The 24,877-nt window shown below is 42.7% G+C and overlaps 1 protein-coding gene across 1 annotated transcript; it reads left to right on the forward strand.

Annotated features, from left to right (window-relative positions):
• The first annotated feature begins 510 nt into the window (after positions 1 to 510).
• On the forward strand, positions 511 to 24,780 carry notch3 (notch receptor 3). The gene is made up of 33 exons (XM_020932335.2): positions 511 to 766; positions 1,501 to 1,573; positions 10,077 to 10,219; positions 10,298 to 10,633; positions 11,208 to 11,330; positions 11,415 to 11,648; positions 11,747 to 11,902; positions 11,985 to 12,170; positions 12,861 to 12,974; positions 13,725 to 13,838; positions 14,647 to 14,880; positions 14,963 to 15,073; positions 15,164 to 15,356; positions 15,672 to 15,817; positions 15,912 to 16,145; positions 16,230 to 16,382; positions 16,467 to 16,695; positions 16,786 to 16,987; positions 17,113 to 17,269; positions 17,352 to 17,536; positions 17,624 to 17,756; positions 17,858 to 18,115; positions 18,209 to 18,321; positions 18,413 to 18,939; positions 19,030 to 19,356; positions 19,447 to 19,595; positions 19,672 to 19,894; positions 19,994 to 20,084; positions 20,158 to 20,326; positions 20,420 to 20,724; positions 20,822 to 20,969; positions 21,052 to 21,149; positions 21,227 to 24,780. Exons 1-33 carry the CDS (start codon positions 706 to 708, stop codon positions 22,670 to 22,672), a joined length of 7,371 nt encoding a protein of 2,456 aa, XP_020787994.1. The 5' UTR covers positions 511 to 705; the 3' UTR covers positions 22,673 to 24,780.
• Positions 24,781 to 24,877: the final 97 nt, after the last annotated feature.

The following is a 24,877-nucleotide window of genomic DNA, read 5'->3' on the forward strand; positions in this document are numbered from 1 at the left end:
AACACCAAGACAAAGTCATTGTAACACAATCAATATGGCCTATACACTAACAACAATCAGAATCAGAATACGTTTTATTGCCATTGTAAGTGAACATAATTCACAAACTAGGACCCTGCTTTTGCTTCAGCGTTATGGTGCAGTATTAAACAAAGAATAATAATATAAACTATGATTAAATAAAAATAAAGGCATGCATTAAGGTTAAGAAAAGGAAAAACGATGATGATGTGCCTTTTTCACATTCAGGTATTGTTTTAATACTGTTATCGTTCCACAGTAGCTCTGTTGTCCATAATAGTCATCTATACATAATATTTTATGAATGGCCTAAACAAATAAAATATTGGTAGGGGAGTGGGAGAAGGCCGTGCGTAAAAGTTCTGGAGCAGCTCCTGTTGCGTACGCACGGGAGGGGTGAGGGGGAGTGAGAGAGGGAGCGGGGGCGGAGTCAGAGCAGACGGTGGGACACTCTGGGGAAAAAAGTTTCTCTAAAGTTTCAAGAGGAGAAAGAAGAAGCATAGCAGCCGTGGCCGAGCTGCGCTGGATAATACAAACGCTTTTGGGACGTAACACCGATTTTTGAGGCTACGTTTATTCACAGAAAACTTCTTCGGTTCCGGAGCCATTGCCCATTTTTCGCCTTGATAAAGGATGTATTTTTGTTAAAGACCATCTTCAGGCGTTGGAAACGTTTCCATCGAAATGGAAGGGAATACCCCATGGATTATTTTGGCGTTTTTGTTGTTTATACATCTGTGTGAAGGTAAAGCTGAATTATTTATACTTAGAATCCAAGTTTAGTTTGACCAAAGGGACATGACTGGACAACTTTCCCTTGAGTGCTTCTTTATCAGACAGGGGTCTCTGGGGCTGGTGGGCACGTTTAAACTTGTTACAGGGACAAAGTTGTAGAAAGAAAAGCAATTTAAGTTTAGAAACTTCACCCAAGGATTTTTTCTGGGTTTCTGGCATAGGAGGCCTTCATCGTTACAGAACAATAACAACAAATGTAACAAATGTGTAACAAATAGTGAACATGATCAGCCCGTGTTGCAGCCGAAGCATCAGGTGCCGAAGTGAAGTGGTTTCTCAAACTGCTAATGTGTGAAAATGTTTAGCAGATCAATGATCCAATATGTATTTTATAACATTCTGTATAATAGTGTGAAAGTTTGTAAATATTCTATAAAAGGGTAAAAAGTGTAAAGTTAACACGTAATGTGGAAATGTCTTAGTGCCATTTAAATGCTTAATTATGTTTTTATTGAAAACTCTGTAATAATGATCTAAACACTTCCGCGCTGTATTTTGTTTATATGCTATCTGTGATTTGTTTGATCAAAACCTCTAAATCAGGTTCTACACAAACTAATGGCATGCTAACGGAGCCATTGAAGATGCATGGATGATAATGAGGAGGTCATTGTTAGGCATCTGAAGCGCTGTGTATTGGCCCCGTCTGTCTGCTGCTCTATTCACTGTGTCCCATGTTCACAGGTTTCCGCTGCATGGATAAAAACAAGCCGTGTGAGAACGGAGGAACGTGTATAGAATCATCTTCCAAATGCATGTAAGTCTAACGCTTTGTGCACATAACAAAACATCAGACTCCAACACAAAGCCAATGATGGGAATATGACATCAAATAAACAGTTAGGAGCTTTTTCCATGCCACACTGAACAAAGCATGAAGGAAAGGGATTTGAATAATAACACAAAACAGGTTGAGCATAAAATTAATTAGGCAACAGTGGATAGGTTTAGATCAAGTCACAACAAGCAGAACTCCCTGACTCAGTACACCTGTTCATGATCTTTGTCAATCACTGCACTGCATTACTCACACATAGCCTACATCATATTACTTCATTATTGTTTTGTTTATAAGCTCTATCCTTAATTATGTGCATTTTAGATTTTAGAGTCACTTTTCTGGAACATTTACATCCACTCTTTGGCATTTAGAGATTCTTTCTGTGAAAATATGGCTTTTGTTTTTCGAATCTTGAGAGGTGGGGGGTTTCGGGGCCTATTTTCAGTTAAATGGCATGTTGCTCGGGGTGATTGTTTCTTTGTAAACCTGTTCAGGGCCATGGAGACAGAGTATTTAAAATGGAGAGGTACAGTCTTCAGGGAGAAGAATTCCTTGGGTTGCAGCTGCTTCCCTCCAAAACCAAACTGACTCATTAGTTGGTTTGCAATTTACCAGAGCCTGGAGTCTAGCCATTGTGCATTTGATTGGCACACACACAGAAAATAATAAAAACAGGCTCATCTTATAGACAACCTTACAGCCTAAATATTAAAAAAAATAATAGCTTGTGTGCTCTTGGTATCCCCTCTGCGTTTTTTAAATCATTAGCCAGCCAAGTCTGTCTAGATGCCTGGCTGCTATTACATGAGTTAATTTGTAATTTTTAGGAGCCAGTGAGCTTTCCTTGGGAGAATATAGAAAAATGTTAAGCACAACCGTCTTGCTACTAGAGTTGTTTTGCCCTTAAGGAAAGTTTAACAGTTCCAGGGGGTATTTGGTTGGTACTGACAAAGTTTTAAAAGTCCCAAGAACTGTATTTGAGTTCTACAATGTGAGTATATTAGTACTTAGTTTTAAACTCCCATGTGTATCGCAACTGAGTTCAAAAGTTCTCCTTAATCACACTACTAGCATGTGTCTGGTTTTGTAAGTGCCATTCATTAATCTTTTGTTTAGCCCTAGCCTTTTGTGTAGTAGGCATGTCCATAGCAGTGTACATATGTTAGTGGGGCTGTCCATGTATAATCCTTCCACATAGGCCAGGCAGGGTAACCCAAATAATGAAATACGATATATTGCCATCACGATAAATGATAATATTGAAATAGCTTTATACCACTCACATAATAACCCTATAGCAGTGAACCCTTTTCTAAGTTAAACACATTGTGAAAAGTGTATCTAGCAGTAAATAAACAGCACAATTAAACACTTAAATAGTTCGTTCTGGTATCATTTATGTCATGGTGTCAACAATGTCATGACTATAACTCAAATGTTATCATACAGGCTTAATAGTACAAAAATAAAGAAAATTCACTACTAATGTAAAAGAAGGTACACTCAGTCATTATTGCATCTGAAAAAATATTATCCTTTCAATCACTGAATGATAAATTGATATATTGAAATTATTGTGACGAGCATACATACATCACATTTCTAACACAAGACATCATGCTGGCTCAGGATTGGCTAGACCAGTCCAGGCCCAAGGTAAACTCTGCAGCCACTCCACCCCTTCCCCTGGGAACCCACCGAAATTAGAGATCCCTCCAAAGCAGCAGAAAAGGCCCTTTCTTCCATTAGATACCTAGGTGAAACCTAGCCTGGTCCAATGAGGTGACTAGAAAGGCCAAAGCCGGTACGCAACAAAGAGAAAGGGACAGCATTAACTGAGATGCATGTTTCGGCATTTGGGTGGAATTTGTACGAGTTTGTTGTAACTTAATACAACGCAGCACGGTTATGTTCAATCTACTTTTGTATTAATACTTGGTAAATTTTTCTTCAAGCTAACATCTTCTCAGGTAACAGTATGTAAGACAGCATACATTGTTGCTGTCCTAGTTACTAGTATCCTGTGCCTTAGCTAACAATGCTATCATATTATAATATAGCTGCTGTATTCTTCGTGGCAGTTTCGATGCTTGCTCTATCCTTTCCTGAGAGACCAGGTTCAGTCTCAGTACAACATTACTCATGAGATCATTGAAAAGCTCTGCATTCCCTTCTCTTCATTTGATAGTGCCTGTTGTAAACAAGTGCCATGGCAAATATAGCTTTTAAATATAACCACAACTATGGTAATATTTAGCTACTTCTTTGGCAAAACTTCACTATGATTTTATCAATTACTGTGCATGGATTTATGATAACAATCTGGAAAGCCACAACCCAAATACTCTTTGTTCTTCTTCCAAGTGTTGATAAATGATTAGGGTTGCACTAGGAAGAACATCTGGCTTAAAAACCTATGTCAAATCAAAATTCAAACAAGTTGGTGACTTTATGTGACAACCATGGTGGGTGGAAAAAGATATTACATACATTTTTCCATTTAAAAAGAAATCCCAGGCTTACTTCCAGTATTTACCAACGTGCGTTTTTACCTCACTGAAGTTGTTATACTTGACAGTGAAAAGTGTGTCTCTCAAAGTTTTCAAGGTGAGTTACCAGGAAGTCCGGGTGGAGTGAGGCGAGCCCCCCACCCCAACCACCCCCCACCCGCAGCACCCACCTACCCACCCCTCAAGTGGAATGCGCTGTCTACCAGCCTATAGGCCTATAAGCCTCAGGAGAGATAATTAGCCAGATTGAGAGGGTGTCATTCAGAGCGCATCCAGCTGGAGGGATCCGACCGGCCGAGGAGAGGAGGCGGGGGGTTGAGGTGCTGATGGAGGGTGGAGTGGAGTGTGTGGGGTGTAGCATGGGACAGCTGGTGGATGTTGTGATGGTAATCCAGTGAAGTCAGATCTGGACAATGGGGGAAAGCACAGGGCCAGGTGCTTCCATTGAGAGATCTTCTGCCCCCATACTGTGTGAGACAAGCCAGTGGAGGAATGAGGCTCTAGCTCTCTCCCTTTAACACATGTTGCACACTCACATACCAGAAGAAAGCGTCTCAGCCACCGGTTTTCAACACAAAAGACCAAACCCCATGAAAGATGTTAAATAGTGTAAGAACGCACGGCCTATGTGACTAAAAACAGATCTATTATGGAGTACGGATGCTCTGCCCTTGGCCTCAGTAGCAGAAAACTGAGTGTAATGTTTGGGTTGTGTGTTCCTCCCTGCCTCCAAGGACTTGATAAAATGGCCCATCTCTGAGTTTGATAAGGAGCACACTGTAGTTGTAATGAGACAGCTCTATGCAAAATATTAAATAGTAAAATACCATATTAGGTAATATAACTATTTTACTAATAACCTTTGAGTGATGAAGCTGCATATAATTAACTAAAACCTAGAGAGGTGAGATTCTTTGTTTTTGTTTTTCCTAATGCAGTTGTATCAGTGAATATGGAATTTGACCAGGTAGAAAGAGTGAACTATATTGTCACTCCAATGTAGCTGTAGTAAATTTAAAGTAATGTTCAGTATTTGCCGTGGAGTTAAAATAAACACATTTGCCAATTGTATTAATCAGACAATAGTGAAGTGAAGCAGATTATTATGTTGGCTTAGGCTACACCTCGAGGCTAGTGTTTTCTTTGGCATCTTTATGGTGGATTAGAAAGGAATGCTTACTAAGATTCCTGCTATCCCACCAGTGCGCTGACTATTGTCCACAGCTCCCATCCTTCACCCCAGTAGCCCTGTGAGGAATGCCCCTCAACAATACTGTTAGCCCACTGTCATTCAACACATGACGTTTAGATTGACTTGTTTGACTTGCTCTTAAGTTGACTTGGCCAACGTTGAGCCTTTATGTTTCTATACTTCATAGTCTTCTGACAGGCAAATGGAGCTATTGTAATCTCATCATCTATCAGGAAAAATGTCTCTGGTGAGGTCCAGACAACTACTAGGAAAAAAACTTAGCTGGTTTTTGGTTCCCTTATTTTGGGTCATTAGGGGGAACTGGAAGCTGTGGTTCCCAGGCCCCATCACAGGAAGTGGTGGCTTTTGACCTGTCACTTACGCTTGTCCCTGTCTTATTGGCCCAGTTTAAGTGAATACTGTAATCCTGATTTGTAATAAGGGAACATTTCAAATCAATATTAGGTGCATGAACTAATTTGCAGTGTATTTTTTGGTAATTTGTAGGCATTTGAAGCATCCATTTTGTTATATTCTCTGCCTCAACCACAAGTAAGCCCCTCTGTGAAGTCTCATTCCGCGGTCTCCAGGAGATGAGGACTTTAAAGCGGCTCTGATTGAAGTCATGTCTGCAAGCGGCGTTTTCCAATATTCTCTGTGCTTACGGAGACAAAAGAGCTTGGTTTTTCATCAAAGGAAATACACTGGCCCTTTGATTACACAGACGCTTCAACCACACTTAACAATTTTACATTGTTTTTACAGAGGGACTTGTGGTTTAGGAAAAACTAGACTTTTCCTTATGTTACACTGACGAGTAGAGGCCAGATTTTAAATAATTAGCATTCCCTGTCTTCTCTGATTCTTTCTGTCTCCTGCGCACAATACACTTTGACATTTAATTCAATGTGTGTAAATTTTCTGATAAATTTGGACATTTATTGACATAGTAGTTACTTGGATCTACATTTATTGGTTGTATGTTTTTGTTAAGACTAATCGGTCTAATTTGGAATTTTTCTGGTCAAAAATCTTGTTTCATTTTGTCGGCAGGGTGGAGTTTTTAAACTTGAGTCAAGATGAAAAACTCCAAAACTGTTGTGGTCATGGACATCTTCTTTGCTATTTGAAATATGAGAAATCTTTTTCCACATATACTTTGTTCTAGATTAAATCCTGTATATGTTCCTCCTGCACACCCCATTGGTTTTTAAATTGGAGCGATTCTTCCCCAACTGTCCTTATGAAACCCTTCGGACCCTCTGCCTTGGTCCGGCTCGCTCTCACCATGGGTTACTGTTGCCAGGCTACAGCCCAGGCCTGTTGGTCCATGTAAGCTCAGGCCTGCTGAAAGACAAGCTGTTTGTTTGGGTCACTGCACCCCCTCCCCTCTCTCTCCTCTTCTCTCTCGCACCCTCTCCCTCTCTCTCTCTCTCTCTTCGCAGCACCCCCACTGCCCAACAAGATCACACAAAAGAGTTCGAACTACTTTAGCTCCTTTATTTGGACCACAAAATACTCCCCCACCCCCCAGGCTTTTTTCTCTTGAGAAAGCCTTGGCCGAGCTGAGCCGAAGCAGAGGAGGCAGAGAGGACGAGAGAGGGGGGCTGCTGAGGGCCTGCTGTTGCCAATATGATGTCAGAAAAGACTTTAATGAAAGAGAGGACCTAGTTCTTTGAGAATTTTTAAAAGGAAAAAAAATAAAGAAAGAATACATGGTTTGACTTACTGATATACTGCGAAAAGTTGTCCAAAACCAAATATATAAAATGACAGGCCTTTGTTATGTTGGTGTTTAAATCTCGCCTTAAGCCAGAGAAGGACCACTTCTGTTGTTTCTGTTATTATTCAGTTATCCAGGAAATACCCTTAGAGACCAGCGCAGGCTTTTATACTTGTTGCTTTGTAGAGCATGACGTGGTATATGAACCGTGGCACAGATTACAGGCTCTTTGTTCACAGGTGAGCTCGCCTATGACCTCTGGCGGGGTTGCTGCTGTTGTATACAAGAAGATGGGCTCAGGTTACCCAGCTTCAATGACCCAGAAAGCAGGAAATTTGGCATTAGGTTTCATGGGTTTAAAACACACACAAAAAAATCAACTGATTGTAATTACAATTTTTAAGAATTTATTTTTCATATCTTGCCATTCCCTCAGCTGTTATAGAAGTTGGCAGGTGCTAAGACTGACTGTAAGTGTCTTCACAGTGTGTTATGGGTGTGTAGTGGCTGCATGTGTTTGCATCATTAGTTGCAGTGTTGATTTTGCTTAACTCTTGTGAAGAAGTGTGTAAACAGAATTTGCTATTGCATGCATATCTCATTTATGATTGATGTGAATTTGCTAATAGTGAGAATATTTGGCTGTGGTCTTCCAAAATAAGATGGCTTAACGTCTGGCTAGCAAAGACAACTTGGCTTTGCCCTGACAGATGTGGACAGATGCATGGTTCCTAAAAGTTGCAGCTGCTCAAAAGCTTAATATGTGTTGACACCAGGAGATTACCGACTATAGGCATGCCTCCTGTGTCCTAAGAGACCTTCGCCTCATCCACTACTACCCCTCTTCCTCCAAAGGTCATAAGTCACAAAGTATGAATCGGGGGCCCATTGCGCAACAAGCATCTGCACCTGCCTTGCACACACAACATTAGCAAGGCTTGGTCTGCCTTTCCCAGAGCTGAAGGAATCCACAAGGTTGTAAATAGCCTGATAAGGGATACTCAGGTGCATGAAGACAAAGTAGCACATTTCTCACAGTGTTCTGCATTGATACGAGTCCAGCCTGATTTGTGTGTTATGGGAGTAGAGCGCTGGCACTGAGTCAGGTCTAGACAAAAGAATGTGTTTGGGCTTTCTCAGCTATGAGTGCTGTGGTTGGAAGGCCCAAAACATTTTATTTGCTCGGAGAATCAGTCACTATCAACCAATGAACTATGCACATAACACCTCCATATTTACTCTCAACCTATTTGGACACACCTTTATAAATCATAATATGTTATCAGATATGGACCATGCTTTGTTAGTCATCAAAAGCAGTCTATAAAGATTTGATAGCATTATCTATGTAGGATGTGGTAGTAGTAGACAACAGCTAAACGCAGACTCAAGGGCTAGTTTACGGTAGACAGGGTTCCTTGGTGGCAAATGTCCATAAGGGGGCATTAAAATAATATATATTAAAAAAAAAATAAATCACAAAATTGAAGTGTCACAATTAGCAAATCATGCAACTGCAAATGATAAAATATAACTTATACTAAATAAAACTTGCTAATGCTACAGTTAAGTCTCCTATGTTCTGAAATGCATGGGATTCTTGTATTAGTTAAGCTGTTTGCATTTCAGTCTTCTCTCAAATGTTAAAACGCATGGAGCATTGGAGTGTTTAAAAGTACATCATTCTACATTAAATGCCAGTACATAAATTTTAAATCTAATTGCTAAATCATTCTGCCCTAGTTTGCACATAATTTTACATAATATATAAATAAAGGCACTTTGAGTCAGAGTAGAGGATTTGAGTTGGATTTTAGTGGGCAGTCGACATGGCATTACAGGAAATATGACATGACATTCTTGCTGAGTAGACCACTCCCTCCTCCTCTGGGTTGTCCCCTTGAACCAATCCCACAGTCTCTCCTGCCGAGCAGCCCCTCCCCCCATCTGCGGATCCACTGACATTATCATCACAATCAGTCGGGCACCTCTGACATCTGACCTCTCTCCATGTGGGAGGAGGCGGAGGGGGAAATGTTTTTCATGGGATTTTAGAGTGGGTAACTGTAGAAAATAGGCTGGCATGTTGTGGATGGTTCAAAGAAGTGTGTGACATTGGATTTAAAGGTGTACTAACTTTTCTGGTGGGGAGTCCACCACTGACTTTTCTGAAGTTAAATAAAGTGCATTTAATAATTGCATAATTTTTATTGCTCAAAGTTACCTTTAAAACCAACACTCTCAATGTGAAAGTGTGCTTCCGTGGAGCCTCTCCACAGACCTGGTGGCGTCACCTGGTTCTATATATTGTGGAACTTTTTTTGCAAAGCAATAATATCTCCATAAAAAAGGTGGTGGAACTTTCACCAGAAAAGTGGCATAGTATGTAGGAGTGCACCTTTAAAACAAGTTGCCAAAATGATTGCACTTGTTTAGAGGTCTATTGGAGTTTTTCATGTTGTGGAAGGAAGTAGAAATGCACTTACAGGAGTATATATTAAACATGTCTCTATTTGACTAATTGTCCAGAAGTCACCAAAAACATAATACCTGGTGATGAATAAGAGAAGACTCACTGTTGATCTTGCCTAGAGCTCCTCTTCAGTAAAACAAAGTACAGCCTGAAGGCAGGGCCCAGAGATCACTGACCTGTCATCAGCATTAAACAATCTGTTTGAAGGGGTAAGCGTCCACAGCAAAGACTTGGTGGGTGTAGAGTTACTGCATTTTTATTAGCCCGCAAAGAGAAGACAAATGTCCCAAAGGGGGGCTATATGTCATCTTTAGACACAAATTTGAACTTAACATGGAGATAATTGAGTTATATGGTCACCGGGGAGTCTTAACTAAACATATTTGTCTTCAGTTAGTGTCAGTAAGTATTATCTTATTCAAACATAACATGATAGGTTTTATAAAGCTTTGCACCAACATCAATGTGTATTATTCTTTACTAGCATGGGTGTTACTTGGCCTGTATTTCTAATAAACTATTTCTCTTGCAGCGAGACTACCATTATTACAGTGACTTACATAACTCTATGTTTTATCTAGATGCCGTCCTGGATATATAGGCCCTCTTTGTCAATTCGTGGATCCTTGTCATCGAACTCAGTGTCTCAACGGGGGAGCATGCAAGAGCCAAGTTGTCAATGGTATCACACAATACAGCTGTGTGTGCCAGAGGGGCTTCAGAGGTACATCTTTAGCTTTGAGTGTTTATTTAAGAAAAAAGAATGAAATGTGACAAACATTACTTCTCATTTCATCCATAGGCCAAGACTGCTCTCTAATAGATGCCTGTGCCACGAGTCCCTGTGCCAATGGGGCACGCTGTGTCAATTGGAATAATCACTACAACTGCTCCTGTCCACCTGGCTTTCAAGGAAAGAACTGTCGCCTTGATATAGATGAGTGCAGGAAGCCTGGTGCCTGTCTCAATGGAGGCCTCTGCATGAACACTCATGGGTCATTCCGCTGTCAGTGCCTACCCGGGTACAGCGGGCGCACATGTGAAATACCCATAATCCCTTGCTCACCGTCCCAGTGCCTAAACGGCGGCACATGTCGACAAACCAGTGACCACTCCTATGAATGTGCATGTTTGCCAGGTAAGCTGTTTTGTTATGTTGTCACATCAAGTCTTTCCATTACTAATATGATCATAATAAGTTAAATTATTTACACAGTGATATGTAAACTACCTCACCCCCAGTAATGACTTTCCAGACTCGTGACGTAGTGAGTAGTACTACTACTTCCCAGTTCCCGTGTGCTAATAATAGCTGGGGATGGGAGTGTGGAGGGTGGGAGAGTTGAAACAGCAGTCCTTTTGCTCTCTGCCCTGTTCACAACAGAAAAATGTATTTATGAGCTTTCTCGTTTCCACTGGGGAGTGTACAGGAAATGGCTCCTGCCAGAAAGGAAGTCATTGAAACTGTGAGAGATTATAAAACAAGCAAACACTGCTGGGAGCAGTGGCCTCTGGAGCAGGGAGAAGTCATGACATTTGCTGGCATTGTGTGGGAACCATCATGAAACCATGTAAACAGTCAGACACCCTGTGAACACTCCACTGCCTACATTCACCTTCACAAGTGTGGGAAGTTTGTGTCTGTGCACTGGATGGGGCCTCAGGCTCCAAGAGCCAGTGTATCTGTGTATCATCATCTCTCTGTGTCTCAGGCTTTGAGGGACACAACTGTGAGAATAATGTGGACGACTGCCCAGGCCATAAGTGCATGAATGGGGGCAAATGCGTGGATGGTGTCAACACCTACAACTGTCAATGCCCTCCCGAATGGACAGGTATACTGTCGTTTGGCAGATTTCTCTTAAAAACAAATGTAAATATAAGTGTTTTAATGCCTTTATGTCTCTTCATTATGATAGGACAATATTGTGCAGAGGACGTAAATGAATGTCTGATGCAGCCCAATGCCTGTCACAATGGTGGCACCTGTTTCAACATCATTGGAGGACATACCTGTGTGTGTGTGAACGGCTGGACTGGAGACGACTGCAGTGAAAACATTGATGACTGTGCCACAGCCGTGTGCTTCCATGGAGCCACCTGCCATGACCGCGTGGCCTCCTTCTTCTGCGAGTGCCCGGTGGGAAAAACCGGTATGAGAGCTTATTTTGGTCAAATATAGAGAGATGTATAGAGAATATAGGTAAATATAGAGAGAAGGGAAGTTCTTAATGCATACTTTGTCCGACAGGTTTGCTGTGTCACCTTGACGATGCGTGTGTCAGTAATCCGTGTAATGAAGGTGCTGTGTGTGACACTAACCCACTGAATGGTCGAGCCATTTGCACCTGTCCCGCTGGCTTTGTGGGAGGAGCCTGTAACCAGGACATGGACGAGTGTTCAATCGGTATTTGTGCTATTTTAAAATCAAAATATTTCAATAATGTTTGCTATTTAAAAAGATATTTAAATGTATTTTTTGGTTGCAGGAGCAAATCCCTGTGAGCATTTTGGGAAATGTGTGAACACAGAAGGGTCTTTCCAGTGTCAGTGTGGCCGTGGATATGCAGGACCACGCTGTGAAATAGATATTAATGAATGTCTTTCTATGCCCTGCCAAAATGATGCAACTTGTCTGGATCGCATTGGAGAGTTCACCTGCATCTGTATGCCAGGTACATTGTGTATAATATACATTTCTTCTCTCAGCAAGTGCATGTTTAAACTTGACCTTGTCTTTGGACAATACAGTGGCGACCCTTGCAGTTTGTTGCATAACACCTTGGTGCACCTCTCTGCTATCAGGCCTCTGGTGCAGCAGACAAGATATTAGTCTGGCCTTAGTAAAGTTTTAGTCTGGGACACAAATAGTGAAACTCTCATGCACAGTCCAACATGCATCCTGGGGTTTTGGGAACTATACAAATTAAGAGTTGTGAGTCGGGTCTATAGGACTGGATGTGCGAGAGGGAGAGCAGTTAGGGGGAGGAGTGTGCTGTGCATACTAATGAGTTGTAGAATTGTGGGAATCGAGCTGAACAATAGGGGCCCTCTGTGCTCAACTTTGCACCCCTCATACACACAGAGAGGGAGAGAGGCTTTTTCCCAGAGCCCATGCCCCTCCCCCTGCCTTTCCAGAGACAAGTCCTTCCTCTTCACCATCCTCATCATCATCAGCCCTGGCAAAGCTGAGAGTTGAGTTTTACAGATACCAGAGTAGTACAGCTTTAGACTTTTCACACAAATCACTTAATAAGATTTGGTGTTCAAGAAGAGGATCTGACACAGAATGAATGCTCAGAAACTATTATATAAACACTTTCTGCTGTCTGTAGACACAAACTAAACTCAAACATGCCTTACAGGATACATGGGAACATACTGTGAAATTGACATAGATGACTGTGAGAGCAACCCATGTGTGAACGATGGTATCTGTCGAGACATGGTTAATGGCTTCACATGCACCTGTCAGCCAGGTAAGTTTTCTGCCTGTCCTGGCCAAAATCTGTTTTTATGTCAGCACCTGATGGAATAAAAAGCCAAAGTTTAAATGGCCCTTAAGAGGAAACTCTAGGCTTGCCACTGTTCAGAGCTCCCACTTGTTTAAAAGACAGATCGAGAAAGCTGCCTGTCCTGCTGCCAGAACAAAGACCCCATTGTGACCCGCTCCCTCCTCTGTGGAATGTGGACAGGACAGCAGTCTCCCTAGTCCTGCCTGCCGCTGAAGGGAACAGCAGTCATTTAATGAGATTCTTTTCCAACTCCGCAATTTACATCTGGGACAGACGTACCCCCTTAAACCCCCAGCCCGCTATTCAGTCTGTGGAGCTGATGCAGGAAGATTGTGGGGGTTCCCAAAGAGAAAACAATCCCACCGTCTCCTCTTGCCCCCACTCTCTGCAACCCACGACTCATCCTTTTGAACAGGGCATTTCTGTTTTATTTATTATACTGTTATTGGTGATCATAATATGCATTTAAGGCCCTTTCTCAAATTTTACCATATAAAAATGACATTCTCTTATGTTGGTGTTAAATATTGTCAAGGTCATAAACTGTATTTTTCAAGTGAATTCATAACATATTTTTAATCAGTCCGCCATGACCAGACATCAGTCACCAGGCCAGAGAACTCTGGCCTTAACGAGCACTGCCCTCTGCCCCAGGCTGGACACCTTTACTGGACCTGCCCTCTAACCTCTCCCCTCTGTGTTTGCATGTCCCAGGCTTCACTGGCACCATGTGTCAGATCGACATCGATGAGTGTGCGAGTACACCATGCCAGAATGGAGCCAAGTGCTACGACCGGCCCAATGGCTTTGAGTGCCGTTGTGCTGAAGGTATGTTCTTTTCTGTTCTTTTCAGTTTTTTTTTTTTTTTCCTAGTTCTTTTGTAGACAAATAAACATATGTGGCATATGTTAAGGTTTTGTTAAAATGCCAGTGTTTGTTGAATCAGCAGTTTCTCTGGATGTCTGGTGTGTAAACCTGGTAACTTGAGGCCCACCTCTCCTTCTCTGAATGTCAGGATCATGGGGTCACTGAGCATAGGCATTTGTTTTGAAAAGACCATTGGTCATCACCCCTACATCTGTTCATCTCACACCTGTCACATTATGCTACCATGTGCGCTCCTTCATATTTGGTCATTTTTATAAGTCTCTGTAAAATTAAACTTAAGAATGTTTTAGTTTGAGGTTGACAGTGAGACTTAAATGTATATTTACAATGATATTTAGCCTGTTAGTTTGGAGCAGTGGGGACATCATTGTTTCAGTGGCCAGCTGCTTGGTATTCCCTGTGTTTGTGGGCCCCTTCTGTTGAGTGCAGTGCTCCTGTTTGACGTGGTGCAGTCCATTGTTCCCTCCACCACACTGAACAAAAGCAGGACTGGGAGGCCTGTGCAGGGCCCTTCTTTAGTGCTTTGCCAAACTCAGCAGTGCTCTAAACACACGCTACACAAACCAACACTGTCTAGCTCAGACACTGTTGTCTGGGCAACCAGTGTGATTAGGGTCCAAACTGTAGGCGCTTTATAAAGTGTGAGACAGACACAGGAGGCAGAACCTACAAAAGTATTCTGGCAATTTTGTTGAATAAAATGTAAATGATCTGTTTTGTTTTGTTTTGTTTTTTAAATTTCGTGTAGGTTATGAAGGCACACTGTGTGAGAGTAACATAAACAACTGCCAGCCTGACCCCTGCCATCATGGGACATGTATCGACGGCATTGCCAGCTACACCTGCAACTGTGATGCAGGTTATACTGGGTACCGCTGTGAGAACCAGCTCAATGAGTGCCACAGCAACCCATGTCAAAACGGAGGCAAGTGTGTAGACCTGGTCAACAAGTACATCTGCCAGTGTCAACATGGGACCTCAGGTAAGTCACATTCAAATTAACTACTAAGAACACCTTAAGCATATAACATCAAGAAATATAAATATTGTGTTATTATTTTTAGGCACAAACTGTGAAATAAACTTTGATGACTGTGCCAGTAATCCATGTGATTATGGGATTTGCAAAGATGGCATTAATCGTTATGACTGTGTTTGCAAACCTGGTTTCACAGGTAGGAACCACTCCCCCCCTCCTGATTAATACTGAAAAATAAAAATGAACCAGCAGCGGCATAAAAACGATTAAACTTTTCCACTTCCAGGTCCCAAATGCAATGTGGAGATAGACGAGTGTGCCTCTAGCCCCTGCAGAAATGGAGGCACATGTGTGGATGAGGAGAATGGGTTCCACTGTCAGTGCCCAGAAGGGTTCAAGCCCCCGTACTGTTACTCCCAAGTGGATGAGTGCGGAAGTAGCCCTTGTGTCCATGGTACCTGCAGGGATGACATCAATGGGTAAGAAAACACTAGGAATAGCATATGTTGTATGCTTGGATTAATAAGATGCTCAAATAAAGTTAATTGTCTTAGAAAGATTCAATCATTCTCAACTAGTCCCTTTGACTGTCAGGTTTAAGCTCAGCACTGCCCCTTGTTTCCATACCATCTCACTTCGCAGTCTATGTTTAATATTATTTTACTTTTCATAACAAATTACCTTGAAGTTGTGTAACCCAGACTCTTCAGCGTCACACACACACAAATAAATGTAATGTATATCAGCAGCCAATAATGACAATACAATATTTGTTTTTGTTCTGTCTTTTTCAGTTATCGATGTGATTGTGAACCTGGTTGGGTGGGAAAGAACTGTGATCTAGACCGGAATGATTGCCTCCCCAGTCCTTGTCAGAACGCTGGCACTTGCATTGATCAACTCAATGGTTTTAGCTGCAAATGTCGACAAGGCTTTAGAGGTATCTTACATCAGTATGCTTGTGTCACTGAAAAATGTATTTGCTTTCTATCCTCTTTGGGTTGGATATTTAACATACTTGTTTCTTTTGGCAGGTAATCTTTGCCAGGTGAATATCAATGAGTGTGCATCCAGCCCATGTCTGAACAAAGGGACTTGTGTGGATGGTGTGGCCAGTTTCACCTGTATCTGTGAGCTCCCATACAGTGGCCCTACTTGTGCTGAAATCCTCGCGCCTTGCTCGCCAAACCCCTGTGCCAATAACGCCATATGCACCCATACTGCTGACTATTTAGGCTTTCAGTGTAAATGCCAGCAAGGATGGCAAGGTAAGTTTATCATTTTGTTATTGAATGTATTATGTTACATTATGTTAAGGAAGTATTTTTATTAATGTGCCATGTTGTTTATAGGCCAACTGTGTAACAACGATATCAATGAGTGTGTCAGCAACCCCTGTAAGAACCGTGGGACTTGCACAAATACACTTGGTGGCTTCATGTGTTCGTGTAGAGGTGGATTCACAGGGCCAAACTGTGAAACAGACATCAACGACTGTTCTCCGAGTAAGTGACCTAAACTATCTCATGCATGAAAACATAGATACATTTGCTAAAACCTTTAACATATATATTTTTTTGCTGTATCAGACCCCTGTTTGAATGGAGGTTCCTGCACAGATGGGGTCAGTTCGTACCATTGCAGTTGCCTGCCCGGCTTCACAGGCCCTCACTGTGCCTTGGAGATCAATGAATGTCAAAGCTCCCCTTGCAAAAATGGAGCCACATGCAAAGACTATGTTAACTCTTATACTTGCACATGCAGGCCTGGTTTTACTGGCATCCACTGTGAAACGAACATCCCTGATTGCACAGAAAGGTAGGACTGACTATTGTTCTTCAACAGTTCAGTCCTTTCAAATGTAACTGTCGCCAATTATACAACTCATCTTTTTGTTCTGGTTTATAGCTCGTGCTTTAATGGAGGGACATGCACAGACAAAATCAATAGTTACGCCTGCACTTGCCGCTCTGGGTTTACTGGCTCTCACTGTCAGTACGAGGTGAATGAGTGCGACTCTCAGCCCTGTCTGAACGGAGGCATCTGCCAGGATGCACTCGAGTCCTTCCGCTGCTCTTGTCCCAAGGGCTACACTGGCAACCGCTGCCAGGTACAAATACAAATACAAAAAGACATTTTTAACATGAAGTTAAGATAAAAGCAGTTTGTTTTATAAATGATTTGCTGTAAAAATACAAATAAAACTGTTATTATTTTGCCTTCCTTTCCACTTAGACCCCAGTCGACTGGTGTAGACGATCCAATCCCTGTCAAAATGGGGGCCGCTGCCGACAAAGAGATGCTACGTTCAGTTGTGATTGCACAGTTGGTTGGTCTGGACGTTATTGTGACATCCCTAAAGTCTCTTGTGAGACAGCGGCACGTCAAAGAGGTACTTTTTGTTTACTGATAAATATCTGTGGTTTCCTTATGTCTTTACAACTAAAAGATAATAAGCATAATCATTGTTTTAGGTATTCAAACAGATGAACTTTGCCACCATGGCGGCCACTGCGTCAACACAGCCAATGCTCACTTCTGTAAATGTCCCGCTGACTACACTGGCAGCTACTGTGAAAGCCAAGTGGACCACTGTGAGAACAAACCCTGCCACAATGGCGCCACCTGTAGGGGATATGTGGGAGGATATCAGTGCGATGTAAGTTTGCCATAGTATCACAACTTGAGCAGTATTCTAAGTGATTTTGTGACATTAATTAATTGGTCTATATGGTTATTATTTTAGTGTATGCCGGGCTACACTGGGCAGAACTGTGAGATTGAAATCAATGAGTGCCAGTCTCATCCATGTCAAAATGGAGGCACCTGCATTGACCTGGTGGGACATTACATTTGCTCCTGCCCTCCTGGGACATTAGGTAAGCATATCAAAAAGCAAGTGAACCTTTTTATCCAAAGCAAATATAAAATAAAATCAAAATCCAAACCCATAATAATATAATGAGCCTCTTTTCCTTAGGTGTGCTCTGTGAGATCAATGAAGATGACTGTGCCCCACCCCTGAGGCTGCGCAATGCCCCTCCAAAATGTTTGAACAATGGCACCTGTGTGGACCGAGTGGGGGGCTATCGCTGTAACTGCCCCCCTGGATTCACTGGAGAGAGGTGTGAGGGCGACATAAACGAGTGCCTCTCCAATCCCTGCAGTCCTTCTAACAGTTTGGACTGCATCCAACTTCCCAATGACTACCTCTGTGTCTGCAAGCCAGGATACACAGGTAGATGGGACCACAAACTTTATGACGTTATTCTCATTTTATGTCTAAATATGCCATCAAGATCTATATCAATATATATTTTATTATTTTTAGGTCGGAGATGTCAGAACAGATTCAGTGTGTGTGAGTCTCACCCTTGTCAAAATGGAGGTGCTTGTTCTGTATCAGGCAGCTCTGCATTAGGATACACGTGCACTTGTCAACTGGTGAGTAAGCTAGTAAATTTGACGCTCCTTATATTTTGTGTTGTTAATTCTACTTATAATAGTGTTCTAAATGTGGTAATTCATTGTGCAGGGTTACACTGGTCCTAACTGTGAGAGAAGCATGTCTTGTCGAGAGCTGTCTTGCTATAATGGTGGAAGTTGTGCCCTGACCACAAGAGGAGCACGTTGTACATGTTTGTCAGGTTACGGGGGACCCCAGTGTCAGCATCGCACCAATGAAGGCTGCTCTTCTAAACCCTGCCAAAACGATGGGCTATGCACAGAGGAGACCAGCTTCCCCTACTTCCACTGTCAGTGCCGTAGTGGGTTTAAAGGGAAGCGCTGTGAGCAGGTCATCACTGTGGTCGAGCCCCAAGTACCTTCGTGCCCTCTGACCGACTGTAACAGCAAAGCCAATGATGGCATCTGTGATAAAGAGTGTAATTCCCATGCGTGCCAGTGGGATGGAGGGGACTGCTCTCTCAGAATGAACCCCTGGGCACGCTGTCCGGATCCTCGCTGCTGGCGGCTTTTCAACAATAGTCAGTGTGATGAATTCTGCAACAATGCTGACTGCCTCTTTGACAATTTTGACTGCAGAAAGGAAAAAGTGTGCAAGTAAGTTTAATATTACAAATGGTCTTTTTTTCTACATAGTACAAAGAAATTCGAGAAAAGTGACTTAACAACATTGTTGAATTGTTCCAGTCCCTTGTACGAGTCTTACTGTATTGCCCACTATGCTGATGGCCAGTGCGACCAGGGTTGCAACATGGAGGAATGTGGCTGGGACGGCATGGACTGTGCACAGACAGTGCCTGTGCAAACAGCTGATGGTGTATTGGTCCTGATTGTCCTCCTCCCTCCTGAGCAGCTTATGCGAACACAAACAGCTTTCCTACAAAAACTGAGTGCCATTCTGCACACCACTTTGCGCTTCCAAGTGGACGACAACGGTAAAGCCATGATTCGTCCTTACACTCGGTGGAAGTCCCGTCTCAAGCGAGAATTACAACCGCAGGAGGAAGTTATTGGGTGAGTCAAGTCAAAATGCACCTGTTAATGCTAATTCAGTTAATTAGTATCTGGATCTAAATTAATCTGCTGTCTTCTCTATTCTTGTAGTTCAATTGTGTACCTGGAAATAGACATTCGTCTGTGTCCAAAGGAAAATGAAGATTGTATCAAATCAGCTGACAGTGCTGCAGAATACTTAGGGGCACTTAGTGCTACAGATATGCTCCCATTTCCTTATCCCCTCAAAGAAGTCAGCGGTGAGTAATAAAATGTGAATTTTGCATCACTTTCTGCAGTCTGACAATAAAATAACTAATTGTCCTATTTCTGCAGTACAAAAGACCCCCCCCATACCACAGTGGGTCGATGGTTGGGTGATACTGCTTGGTTTAGCATTACTCTTCCTCTTGGTGATCCTGGTCATTGGCATGTTGATTGCCCGTAGAAAGAGAGAGCACAGCACTCTATGGTTTCCAGAAGGATTTTTCCTTAAGAAAGAGCCAAGCAGTAATAAGAATCGGAGAGAACCTGTTGGCCAGGATGCCTTAGGATTGAAGTAAGTTGTTTTGCATGTTAACATAAGGTTTATGTACCATATAATTTGTTGTACAAGTATATATTATTTTTGTGTCTTTACTCTCAAATGAAAAAACAGACACATTCCCAAAACAGTGGAAGAATCTCTCCTTGGAGATCACAGTGAGCAGTGGATGGACTCAGATTGTCCAGAAGCAAAAAGACTTAAGGTCAGTTACTTGGAAAGGCCATAAACAACTTCTGTTTAACAAGAAAACCTGACATGGGACTTGTTTCGTTCAGGTTGAGGAGCCAAGTATGCTCTCAGACAGTGAAGATGCAGTAGATAGCAGACAATGGACCCAACACCACCTTGCAGCTGCAGACATCCGAGTGCCTCCAACTATGGCCCTAACTCCACCTCAAGGAGAATTTGAAAGTGACTGTATGGATGTTAACGTGCGAGGACCAGGTGAGTAAATCATGTGTGCTCATGTTCATGGCTATATCTCTACTATTCTTCTTCAACAAGGACTAAACTGAGCTTGTTTGGCTTTGTCACTAGATGGCTTCACCCCTCTGATGTTGGCATCATTCTGTGGAGGAGGCCTTGAGTCTGAAGTGGCAGAAGAAGAGGAAAATGAGGAGTGTTCGGCAAACATCATTTCTGACCTCATATATCAGGGCGCATCCCTTGCCGCTCAAACTGATCGCACAGGTGAGACAGCACTGCACCTGGCTGCTCGCTACGCCCGTGCTGATGCTGCTAAGAGGCTCCTGGATGCTGGAGCAGATGCCAATGCTCAGGACAACACTGGGCGGACTCCTCTCCATGCGGCAGTGGCTGCAGATGCACAGGGAGTCTTCCAGGTAATCTGTCTAGAATATATTTATTTGTCTAACATGACTGTTGTAAGTTAAACATATGTGTCCTACAATATAACTAACAATGTATGTATTTTTGTAGATTTTAATTCGAAACCGGGCTACTGATCTGGACTCTCGCATGTACGATGGCTCCACTGCTCTTATCCTAGCTGCCCGGTTAGCAGTAGAGGGCATGGTAGAGGAACTTATCACATGCCATGCTGATGTTAATGCGGTCGATGAATTAGGTAAGTATGTTTAATTTAGTTTGACACACAAATGATGGACTTTCACATAAAATGGACCATTAAAACAAATGCTATATTTTAGGTAAATCTGCACTTCACTGGGCAGCAGCAGTGAACAATGTAGATGCCACTGTGGCTTTGCTGAAGAATGGTGCAAACAAAGATATGCAAGATCTCAAGGTAAAGCCTGTAATTATGACTAACTGTGTTAGTGCATTTGCAGCCTGGTCACCTTGTTTATCTCTTCTACCTTTCAGGAGGAGACTCCTCTGTTCCTAGCTGCACGTGAGGGAAGCTGTGAGGCTGTGAAGGTGCTCCTGGCTCACTTTGCTAATCGTGAAATCACAGATCACATGGACAGACTGCCCCGGGACATTGCACAGGAACGCATGCATCATGACATAGTGCAGCTTCTGGATGAGTACAACACAGTGAGAAGTCCTCAGGGCCATGGAGGGGCTGGACATCACCTGCCTGGGGCACACACACTCTCTCCTCTCATGTGCCCTCCAAGTGCCTTCCTCCCAAGTCTGAAAACCACTCCTCAAGGAAAGAAGAACCGCCGACCCGGGTCAAAGGGCTCAGGCCTCGGGGGCCAGCATGGCAGTCTGAAGGAGTCTGTCAAAGCACGCAATAAGAAGTTAACCTTAGACATGCAGAGTGCATTACTGGAGAGCTCAGTCACTCTGTCCCCTGTCGACTCTCTGGACTCACCACATGGAGGAGCAAGCAACGCTGGCTACATCACCAACCCCACTTCACCAGTGGCTATGCCTTCTCCAGGCCTCTTCCACTCGTCTATGTCTGTCCCAAACACCCCAATGGTGCACAGTAGCCTAATGGATGGAGCTGGTCCCTTTGCGGTATCTCTGGCACAGCTGAATGACCTGGGTACTGGGGGCATGTCTCTGCAGGGCCGAGTGTCCATGCCCTCTGATGTTAACCATGGCTTTGTGCTGAGTTCAGGTCAGATGGGGCTCAACATGGGCATGGTCAGTCCGGTCAGTGTGCCCTTTGACTGGCACAGTCGGATGCCTCCGTCCTCTCAGTGTGGTCAGCAGGTTGTGAATCTGGTCCATAGCAGTCAGGCGGGCATGCACCCGCAGAGCCCTGCACTGCAGCAACAGAACATGATGCTGCACCAGCAGATGTACCGCAACGCCATGCTCCAGCCCACACCGGTCAGCGCTGCCCCCTCCATCAGTCCAGTCAAACTGCCCTCCATCGCAGAGCATCAACAGCAGCTGATCAGTCTGACTACATCCACACCCCCCACACCCCAGAGCTCTCAGCCTGCCCCCTCCTTCTTCCAACAGCAGGCACAGCAGATGTCCCAGACACCTGCCCAACAGCAGCCACAGACTCAGCCAGCACAAACATCCACTCCAATAACACAGACCCCGCAGCCACTGCCCCCACAGCCCAGTGCGAGTACTGCAGGTACAGAGGACTACCCCACCCCACCGTCTCAACATAGCTACACTTCTGCACTGGATACAACACCCAAGCATTACCTCCGCTTGCCCAGTGAGCATCCCTACCTGACCCCGTCTCCCGAGTCCCCCGAGCCCTGGTCCAGCCCCTCTCCTCAGTGTGTTTCTGATTGGTCAGATTCTACCCCCAGTCCAGCGGTCGCTGGTGCTGCTCAAACCCAAATTTCCCAACTCCCAGAAGCCAATGGGAAGATGCAGGTGTTTGCGTGAAGCCCCACAGCTCCTGCGTAAAAGGACACTGGCTAAAACGTATGACTGGCTTCTGGCCCGTCCGTGTTTATATATGTCAGCCTGTTTCCAAGATTTTCATTGGATTTGGATTGACTGTATTGTGAGGACCGTCTGCTAATGATGACTGCAGAGAAAAACGTAAAGGGAAAAGTGTTGCCTGGTAAAGTAACAGGCAATTAATGAAGTAATTCTGTCACAGATGGACTTGTTTTTTTATTATAAAAAATATATGAAGAAACTTAAGTCTTTAATTTCAAAGACTTAGGAATGTTTTCCTGAAACTAACATTTACAAGTAGAAAGAAAAAATAAAATGTTGAAGGGAATTCATTTATTTTTATTTATTGTTTTTATTTTCTTTTTGAACATTTTAGGTGGAAAACTATCTTTCTGTCCTGGTAACAATTCAAATGTGCATAAACTCCTTTGATACAGACTGACTACATTTCTGAACAAACAGACTTCCATAACTTTTATTTAGGCCAGTTAATTGAAAGAGAATATCCACCTGATTTTATTTATTTAGGCCTTCAAAACTTGGTCGAAATGTTAACCAGGTTCTAGCAAATATATAAAAGTAGCCAAGCATTAGAGATACTTTCTGACTTAATTGAACTGTGGTAATTATTTACTTTTCATATGAGTATTATGAGTAAGAATGTACATCAGTGTCTTTAAAGCACTTCAAGTGACCAGCCTGTGGGGTCTGTGTGGGTCCAACAATATTCTTCAATGCATATTTATCATAAAAGGGTGGCACTAAAGCTATCACTTTCCTTTTGACTTTTGTAAGACTTCCAACAACAAAATGTAGCATCTCACTGAGGGCTTTGTAACATAGTCTACAGCCAGTCCAGACATCATTAAGCATGTGGTTATTCAGCATTGGTCTGCTTACAGAGTCAGCTTGTCACTGCCTTTTTGGTTTTTGTTTTCATTTTTTATACTTGTATATTTGTGAAATCTGTGGATACATTATAACATACTCAGATGTACTAAGCCAGGTGTGTCAAACTCAAATTCACAGGGGGCCAAAATTTAAAAACTTGGACTAAGTCGTGGGCCAAACTAAATATTTATTGAAAAATTTCAACAATATCTGCATGTTTTCTCTTCTTTGAGATATATAATGTTAAACCTTTTCTTATTAAAAATAAATGTTTAATAATAGTTTTGCTTAAACACTGAATCCAGAACAAGCATAATATAAAATAATAACCAAATTTTAAATAAATAATGTCTCTATAGCCGATCTGTAGCCGGCGGGCCAGCTCTAATACATATCTGATATGATCTCGCGGGCCAAATATAATTATATCGTGGATAAAATTTGGCCCCCAGGCCTGAGTTTGACATGTCTGTACTAAGCTAAACTTATACAGCTGCTATTTTATATAATTTTCCTGCCTAAAGGCTGAGTCTGTCAAATGGCAGCGACATCATTTTAGGCCCATGTAATGTCCCTCTATGGACTAAAACTAACATTCCTAGGTTCCTGTTGCTGAGGTGGTCTTGGGTGGATGGCAGTGGGGCGATGGCTGCTGGTCTCTGTCTGCTTGTGCCCGGTCACTCCTCAGGGAGGTCTTTTATGGCATGCAGGGGTGCTCTCTGCATCTACAGCAGCAGTCCAGGGCCATAAAGTCTGCTCCTGAACTTTCAAGTTAGTGAAGGACACAACACTGCTATGTAGTGCTGCATCCTTTGGCTTTAACATAAGTTTGGGAGAGCACTTGTTTCCCCACTACCAAAACCTGAGAGTAGTTTTTCTTGATAGATTTCTAAATATATAGAAGAACATTACTGATGTGGCAACCTGCTATCACAACCTGTAAGTGTCATAGTTTTATTTCACCCTGCACTAGACTGTCCGACCTGGGAACCACACTGTATGTTGTTGTTGTTCACATTTCATTGCAGACTGTGCACTCTGAGTGGTTTGTTTTTGTTTATGTTTTTTGTACATTTCAACAACCCATTTCTGTTGTAAATATGATTTTTCTGGGTAGTTCTTTGCTTAAGAAGTCTTATGCCTCTAAAATGATTATGTACTAATAAGAACAAAAATAAAATGTACTTCTTTTAGCATTATTTGACACTGTGATGATTTATTTAACCTTGTATATTTGTCATGTTATTACAATCACTACAGGTAGTATTAGTAAGGTACATAAAAATTAGAAAGTTA

The sequence above is a fragment of the Boleophthalmus pectinirostris genome, unplaced genomic scaffold (genome assembly GCF_026225935.1).
Source record: "Boleophthalmus pectinirostris isolate CB_2022bp ecotype Guang Dong unplaced genomic scaffold, ASM2622593v1 HiC_scaffold_17, whole genome shotgun sequence".
Classification (NCBI taxonomy): domain Eukaryota; kingdom Metazoa; phylum Chordata; class Actinopteri; order Gobiiformes; family Gobiidae; genus Boleophthalmus; species Boleophthalmus pectinirostris.